Genomic DNA, 8,694 nt, shown 5'->3' with positions numbered 1-8,694 from the left:
AGTACTAGTTAGAAAATAGGAAAATGCTCAAATATGTCATCAAACTTTGATAAAAGGCTTATTTATGTCATGTATTAAAAGTTTGGCACATCTATGTTATTTCTGTTTGAAAAAAGACTCATCAGTGTCATTTTTTTAAAAACTTATTTGGACTCAAGGTCCTTTATTAATTCAAGCCATCAGGCTCAAAAGGTTCAAAATAAAACACAATACAAGTGGTTGGCCCAAAAGTGACCAACCAAGATATAAACAAAAACAACAAAGATCCTAAGAATTATGATTTCCAAATTGAATCTTCAGCTCCCTCTCCTTGCTAAAAATGTTCACCAACATTTAATTTTGCTTCCTTCTCCTATGGGCAATTAATTCTCCATCGTTGGTCTTCTACATTGTTGTCAATATCAGCTGACAAAGGTTTGTCCTTTACCATTTTTTATTGTTACCTTCTTTTCATTTCTCTATTGATTCATTTCCTTATGTAGGTGTACTGCCCGTTTTGGATTTGGCTTCTGAGGGGCTCGGTCAAACTTAGGAACCCTGTATTTCAGCTTTGAAGATCTATGTAAGTATGTGCTATCTCACCTATCATTTTAGTCCGTTGAAATTTTAATTTCCCCCACCGTTCTGTAGTTGAAGCAGAAGAAGGGAAATCTAAAATGTAACTATATCTGTGGAACTCTGTTCTGTATCTAAGCATGTTAATCGTTATTTTTGTTGTTGATTTTCCTTGTCCTGGTTCTTAGCGAAGGAATCTATTGCTTGTCTATATTCACTATTCTCCTTCCCCAACTTGGCAACTGATTGTATTCTTGAAATTGTTGTTTTTTTGTTGTCCCAATAGCTATGTTAGCAATGTAGTCTGCTAGTTGGTTTGCTTCTCTGAATGTATGCCTAATTTGGACATTAATATGCTTCATTATCTCCTGACTATCTTCAACTCTCTCAGCTATTTCCCAAGGAATTCTCCAATTTCTGATTGACATGTTCTTTAAACTAAGTGAATCTATTTCAAGAATGACTTTCTGAAATCCATTCCCTAAACATAATTGCAAGGCCTTCCATATAGCTATTGTTTCCGCTTCCATATTAGTAGCCACCCCTATGTCTTCTCCTTCAGCATACACTAGATCTCCATTGTTGTTTGTCATATTATATTTGTATGCACTCTGTCCTGGGTTGCCTTTACTAGCATCATTTGTGTTGCATTTAATCCATCCTTCCTCCGGTAGTTTCCAGTTCACTATATGATAGTGAAGGATAGGTTTGTATCTCTGCAGCATGTCCACAATTTCCATCCATTGATATGGAACCTTTTTGAGCCAAGGGAACTTCACTCTAATCAATTGATGTATTGCCTCTTGACAGTGATGATTCATCCAGTTAAAAGAGTGATCTTTTCCATGTCTTCTAGTATTCCTCCTTTTCCAAAGTGCCCACATTATGATAGCTGAAATTGCTCTCAATATTTGTGTTAACTTGTGTGAGGCCTTGTGTTCCCACCATGCTGTAATGATTTGTTGTAGATGCATTCCTTCAATGTTTAACCCTGCACATGAAGCAAACTGCTTTCATAGTCTTTGAGCTATGGGAGCTGTTAGTAAAAGATGTGTCATTGTTTCCATTTCTCCATGTTCGCAATTAACTGTTATCTCCTGTATTCAGGTTAGTCAAAAATACAAAAACAGGAAAAATATGAAATTGATAGAATGATTTTTAATCCGAATCCACAGAAACCATTGTGTTTCCTTAAGAAATTTAATCCCCTCACTGTACCCGAGGTTGCAGATTAATTTCTCCTAACATAGAACGGATTAACCTGTTAAAGAAGTAGCGGTACCTTAAACTTCAATAACTTCAACGAACGCAAGAATAGCAACAAGAGCACACACAAACTCAGTCGATCGACGATTTTATTTATGTAAGAAAATGTATGCAGAGAGGAAATTTTTTAGTGTATGAAAAAACGAAAAAGACCTCTTATTTATAGTCATTTGCAGCAAGGAACGCATATGTTCAGAAAAATCTGTTCAGACCCGTTTTTTCCAGAACATTATGTCCTTTGGGAAAAGTAACGACTTTTCGGAAGGATTACCATTTGGAAAAGTAACGACTTTTTGGAAGGATTACCATTACACGTGAATTTCAAATAAATTCAGTTGCGCCAAATTAATTCTGTTATTTAATTAACATTCTGAATTAATTTATAAGAGAAAGGAAATGATTTAACAAGATTGATTAAATAAATTTTGTCCAAAAATATTATCAATCAATCACATCATTTGCCAAATCCAAATCCAAATCCGAAGCCGAGGCCGAGGCCGAGTAAGTGACGACGACGGCGCGAGGGGGCACCTTCTTCTTAACCCTGTAAGAACTAAAGGAAGTGTTTCCTAATATAAGGACAACAATTTCCTTTCTTCTACCAATATGGTAAAAATGACCTTTCATTTGCACTTTTGCAATGACTTTTCATTTTCCCTCCAAAATTGGTTCCCCCACTTTCATTGGTACTTTCATTTTCTCTTTTTATTTCCTATTCACACCTTGCTAAACCTAACAATCCCCCACATGAATGGGGAATGGCTATTGTTAAAATATATGCATGAAAAACTTGTGTGTCTCGTAAGTAAGGGTTAATCGCATCTGGATAAGTAGGTTTCCCTTTAAACTTTTCGTAGTGAACATATATCGGTTATACTCGGTCAATCGGTAGATATGATATCTTTGAATCGTCGAGCTTTAGTGTATACCTAGACAACATAAGTCACACAATCAACCCTTGAACTGTTTTTGGTTCTCATTGTTTTGTTCGTTTCAGCCATGAACACATCTTAGTTAATAAGTGCTTAGAGAACTGGCCTTACCGGATTCTACTTGAAGCGGCTTACACTTCACACTTACATAGGTGGTTTCTAACTGTGTTAACCCATAGATACACTATTTGATATACCCTGTATCAAACTTAGAAACCATTAAAAAGTCCTTATGCCTTTATCCTGGTTACTGAACATTGTCTCATCATGAGAATGGACCATCAAATATGTTTTGACAATGTTGAACCGTCATCTATGACTTTGTTTGATCTCCTTGAACCTAGATCTTGGGATCTCCAGTCTTCTAGGTAGAGTTACCGCCACGATGACTTGTTCTCGGCCATAGTCCCATTCCCGTCAATGATCTCTCAACTCCCTCTCTAGTTAGGCCTTTTGTAAGTGGATCCGACACATTATCCTTTGACTTTACATAGTCAATTGTGATAATTCCACTAGAGAGTAGTTGTCTAACAGAGTTATGTCTTCGTCTTATGTGACGAGACTTCCCGTTATACATAACGCTTCCAGCCCTTCCTATTGCAGCTTGACTATCGCAGTGTATGCATATAGGGGCCATTGGTTTGGGCCAAAACGGAATATCTTCTAAGAAATTCCGGAGCCATTCAGCTTCTTCACCTGCCTTGTCTAAGGCGATGAATTCTGACTCCATTGTAGAGCGAGCTATACATGTTTGTTTGGATGATTTCCAAGAAATTGCTCCTCCACCAATAGTGAAAACATATCCACTCGTGGATTTCGTTTCAGTTGACCCAGTAATCCAATTTGCATCACTATATCCTTCAAGAACTGCTGGATATTTGTTGTAATGCAAAGCATAGTTTTGAGTATCTTCTAAGTACCCCAAAACTCTCTTCATTGCCAACCAATGATTTTGATTGGGATTACTTGTGTATCGACTCAGTTTACTTATAGCGCAGGCTATGTCTGGTCGTGTACAATTCATGACATACATCAAGCTTTCCAATACTCTGGCGTAATCCAATTGAGATTGACTTTCACCTTTATTCTTAGCGAGATTAAGGTTCACATCAATTGGGGTCTTTGCCTTTTTGAAATTCAAATACTTGAACTTTTCAAGTACCTTTTGAATATAATGAGATTGAGACAATGCTAGACCGTTAGGAGTTTTGTGAATCTTTATTCCCAATATCAAATCGGCTACTCCTAGATCTTTCATATCAAACTTACTAGCAAGCATACGCTTAGTAGCTTTTATATTGGCAATGTCCTTGCTCATTATCAGCATGTCATCCACATATAGGCATACAATGACTTCCTGACCCGTAGTGTCTTTAATGTAAACACATTTATCACACTCATTGATCTTAAATCCATTTGACAACATGGTTTGATCAAACTTTGCATGCCATTGTTTCGGTGCTTGTTTTAGTCCATAAAGTGACTTAACAAGTTTGCATACTTTCTTTTCTTTGCCGGGAACTACGAAGCCCTCAGGCTGTTCCATGTAGATTTCTTCCTCCAACTCTCCATTTAAGAATGCGGTTTTCACATCCATTTGATGGATTTCAAGACCGTATACTGCAGCTAGGGCAATTAACATCCGAATTGATGTAATCCTAGTCACTGGCGAGTATGTGTCAAAATAATCAAGACCTTCTTTCTGTCTAAAGCCTTTGACAACAAGTCTTGCTTTATATTTGTCAATAGTTCCATCATCTTTCATCTTCTTTTTGAAGATCCATTTAGAACCCAAAGGTTTGTTCCCTGGAGGAAGATCAACCAACTCCCAGGTATGATTGCTTAAGATTGATTCAATCTCACTATTGACAGCCTCCTTCCAAGAGGTTGAGTCGCTAGACAACATCGCTTCCTTGAATGTTTGAGGCTCACTTTCAAGAAGGAATGTTACAAAATCAGATCCAAATGAAGTAGCTGTCCTTTGACGTTTACTGCGCCTTGGACTTTCTTCATTGGTTTCATTCTCTTTTGGTTCTTCTCGAGGTTGTTTAGACCCCCCACTAGATGACTCAAGTCTAGTTTTATACGGATAGATATGTTCAAAAAATTCAGCATTATCTGATTCCATTACCGTATTATCATGAATATTCGAATGTTCGGACTTATGAACCAAAAATCGACATGCCTTACTATTTGTGGCATATCCAATGAATACACAATCCACAGTCTTAGGCCCTATTTTCACCCTCTTAGGTATAGGAACCTGGACCTTGGCAAGACACCCCCACACTTTGAAATATTTCAAGTTGGGTTTTCTACCTTTCCATTTCTCATATGGAATAACATGTGTCTTCGTATGAGGCACTCTATTGAGTATTCGATTTGCTGTAAGGATAGCCTCCCCCCACAAGTTTTGTGGTAAACCTGAACTTATAAGTAAGGCATTCATCATTTCCTTTAAAGTTCGGTTTTTTCTTTCTGCAATTCCATTAGATTGTGGAGAGTAAGGAGCAGTAGTTTGATGGATTATTCCATTTTCCAAACATATTTCTGCAAATGGAGATTCATATTCTCCACCTCTATCACTTCTGATCATTTTGATCTTTCTATCCAATTGATTTTCAACTTCAGTCTTATATTGCCTAAATGCATCTATTGCTTCATCCTTACCATTTAGCAAATAGACATAACAATATTTAGTGCAATCGTCAATAAAAGTTATGAAATACTTTTTTCCACCACGTGTTGGTGTTGACTTCATGTCACAAATGTCAGTGTGAATCAGTTCTAAGGGATATGAACTCCTTGCAACAGATTTATAAGGATGCTTAGCATACTTAGATTCAACGCAAACTTGACATTTTGATTTATTGCACTCAAATTTAGGCAAAACATTTAAGTTAATCAGTTTTCGCAAGGTTTTGTTATTAACGTGTCCCAAACGTTCATGCCATAAACATTTAGACTCAAGCAAGTAAGAAGAAGCAGAATCTTTATTCATATCAACTGCAATTACATTGAGTTTAAAAAGGCCCTCAGTGAGGTAACCTTTTCCTACATACATCTCATTCTTACTTACTACAACTTTATCAGAAACAAATACACATTTGAATCCATTCTTAGTCAGAACTGGTATAGAAACTAGGTTCTTTCGCAATTCCGGAACATACGAGACCCTGTTCAAAGTCACCACCTTGCCTGATGTCATCTTTAGGAGGATCTTGCCAGTTCCTTCCACCTTTGCAACAGCGGAATTTGCCATAAACAACTTCTCGTCTGTAGGTGCTGGAGTATATGATGAAAATAATTTTTTGTTGGCACAAACATGGCATGAGGCACCAGAATCTATCCACCATTCTCTTGGATTTCCAACCAAGTTGCATTCTGAAAGCATTGCACAAAGATCGTCCATCTCTCCTTTGGATTCAGCCAAATTTGCTTGATCCTTCTTCTTGTCCTTTTTGGGACCCCTACATTCAGTAGCCTTATGACCACGTTTGCCACAGTTGAAGCAGCTTCCATTGAATTTCTTCTTAGGAGGATTGCTCTTTGGACCAGATGCTTTCTTTCTTTTCTTTGATTTTGTGGGATCTTCTTCAACAATATTTACTCCAGATATTGCTGAATTACCACGCGATCTCTTTTCTGCGGCCTTGTTATCCTCTTCGATTCTCAGCCTTACCATGAGATCTTCAACAGTCATCTCCTTGCGTTTGTGTTTCAAGTAGTTTTTGAAGTCCTTCCACAATGGAGGTAACTTCTCAATAATTGCAGCCACTTGAAACGCATCATTCACAACCAATCCTACATTAAAGATTATGTGAGTATTAAGAATAAACTTAATATTTCCAACATAGGTATTAAATAAATTTATACCTTCAGCAAGGAGATCATGGATTATGACCTGCAATTCTTGAACTTGGGTGACGACGGTCTTACTGTCTATCATCTTATAGTCCAGAAACTTTGCCACAATAAACTTCTTCATTCCGGCATCCTCTGTTTTGTACTTCTTTTCTAAAGCATCCCAGAGTTCTTTTGAGGTTTTCATATTACTGTACACATTGTACAGATCATCCTGCAGGCCACTCATAATATAATTTATACACAAAAAATCAGAATGTGTCCATGCTTCTGTTACCAAGAATCGTTCTTCAGGCGGAGTTTCATCCGACATAACAGGAACATTCTCATTAATGAACCTCTGCAGACTCAACGTAGTCAGACAGAAGAACATCTTTTTGCTGCCATCTCTTGAAGTTGACTCCAGAAAATTTTGCAGGTTTCTCAGCAGGTGCTAGGGCAGCATTTAAACAATTGTGTGCAACCGATGTTGTTGCAGCACTTACTGTTCCAGCATTTACTTGACTTGAATTAGTCATTTTTCTGTCACAAATGGCAAACAATTTAGTATGCGAAATACTACCAGTAAAGAATAAATCCTTACACAGACTGTTTCTGATTTAACGATAAAGTTTTTATGTTCTTTTAATCGTTAACCGAATGAATTTTAAAAATTCAAACAGAGTAGAAAACTATAAAGGCTTTAATCTCCAGAAACCTCAAATATATAAACTAATAGATTTCTTAAGATTGTTATCTCTTGTATTCAGGTTAGTCAAAAATACAGAAACAGGAAAAAAGATGAAATTGACAGAATGATTTTTAATCCGAGTCCACAAAAACCACTGTGTTTCCTTAAGAAATTTAATCCCCTCACTGTACCCGAGGTTGCAGATTAATTCCTCCCAAGATAGAACGGATTAACCTGTTAAAGAAGTAGCGGTACCTCAAACTTCAATAACTTCAGCGAACGCAAGAACAGCAACAAGAGCACACACAGACTTAGTCGATCGACAATTTTATTTATGTAAGAAAATGTATGCAGAGAGGAAAATTTTCAATGTATGAAATAACGAAAAAGACCTTTTATTTATAGCCATTTGCAACAAGGAACGCGTCTGTTCAGAAAAATTTGTTCAGACCCGTTTTTTCCAGAACATTGTGTCCTTTGGAAAAAGTAACGACTTTTCGGAAGGATTACTGTTTGGAAAAAGTAACGACTTTTTGAAAGGATTACCGTTACACATGAATTTGAAATAAATTCAGTTGCGCCAAATTAATTCTGCTATTTAATTAACATTCTGAATTAATTTATAAGAGAAAGGAAATGATTTAACAAGATTGATTAAATAAATTTTGTCCAAAAATATTATCAATCAATTGCCAAATCCGAAGCCGAAGCCGAGGCCAAGCGAGCGACGACGACGGCGCGAGGGGCACCTTCTTCTTAACCCATTAAGAACTAAAGGAAGCGTTTCCTAATATAAGGACAACAATTTCATTTCTTCTACTAATATGGTAAAAATGACATTTCATTTGCACTTTTGCAATGACTTTTCATTTTCCCTCCAAAATTAGTTCCCCCACTTTCATTGGTTCTTCCATTTTCTCTTTTTATTTCTCATTCACACCTTGCTAAACCCAACATTAACTTCACTTGTCAAGCTAGCAAGTGTTTCATTGCTTATGCTCTTTAATTGTACATTCAAATGATTCGCCGAGCTTGGATTGATATTAGCTATTATATTCTTGAAATCAAGTGACATATCTATTGTCCTTATGTCTTTTAACACAGGATCAATAATAGCCAATTTCTGCTTCCGGGTACCTTTCATCTTTCCCGACTGGAAAATAAGTAAAGAGTTAGGGTGTGTTTGGTATGAAGGAAAATATTTTCCAATTTTTTCATGTTTGGTTGGGTTAAATGTTTTGGAAAATGTTTTCCAAATCAACTCATTTTCCTCAAATTTAAGCAAAATGACTTCCCTTCAAAACTTAAGGAAAACATTTTCCAAAACTCTTTTCCAACTTCAAATTACAATTATTTTTTTGTTGAAAAAATCAATTTATTTTGTCCCTTCCCTCAAACCATCCCCCA

At 36.6% G+C, this 8,694-nt stretch overlaps 2 protein-coding genes across 7 annotated transcripts in view; one reads left to right on the top strand and one right to left on the bottom strand.

Moving 5' to 3' along the window:
- Positions 1-324: 324 nt before the first annotated feature.
- Positions 325-8,694, top strand: part of LOC125856814 (uncharacterized) — a 28,598-nt gene continuing 20,228 nt past the window's right edge. For 2 of the 6 annotated variants that reach the window (XM_049536453.1, XM_049536450.1), the window contains exons 1-3: positions 325-414; positions 483-562; positions 8,392-8,420. The gene's annotated coding sequence lies outside the window, so the exon portion shown is untranslated. Of the gene's footprint in view, positions 415-482; positions 567-8,391; positions 8,421-8,694 lie in introns of all 6 variants that reach the window. The other 4 variants (XM_049536456.1, XM_049536452.1, XM_049536451.1 and 1 more) reach the window with 3 other exon arrangements.
- LOC125855839 (uncharacterized) overlaps positions 753-8,694 on the bottom strand; it is a 9,801-nt gene continuing 1,859 nt past the window's right edge. The window contains exons 2-6 of the mRNA XM_049535521.1: positions 8,228-8,440; positions 6,630-7,050; positions 5,647-6,557; positions 4,023-4,110; positions 753-1,546 (exon numbers count right to left, since the gene is read on the bottom strand). Of these exons, the coding sequence (XP_049391478.1) occupies positions 753-1,546; positions 4,023-4,110; positions 5,647-6,557; positions 6,630-7,050; positions 8,228-8,440 (2,427 nt within the window). The remainder of the gene's footprint in view (positions 1,547-4,022; positions 4,111-5,646; positions 6,558-6,629; positions 7,051-8,227; positions 8,441-8,694) is intronic.

The sequence above is a fragment of the Solanum stenotomum genome, chromosome 2 (assembly GCF_019186545.1).
Source record: "Solanum stenotomum isolate F172 chromosome 2, ASM1918654v1, whole genome shotgun sequence".
Taxonomy (NCBI): domain Eukaryota; kingdom Viridiplantae; phylum Streptophyta; class Magnoliopsida; order Solanales; family Solanaceae; genus Solanum; species Solanum stenotomum.
This window is presented reverse-complemented; position numbering and strand designations above follow the sequence as displayed.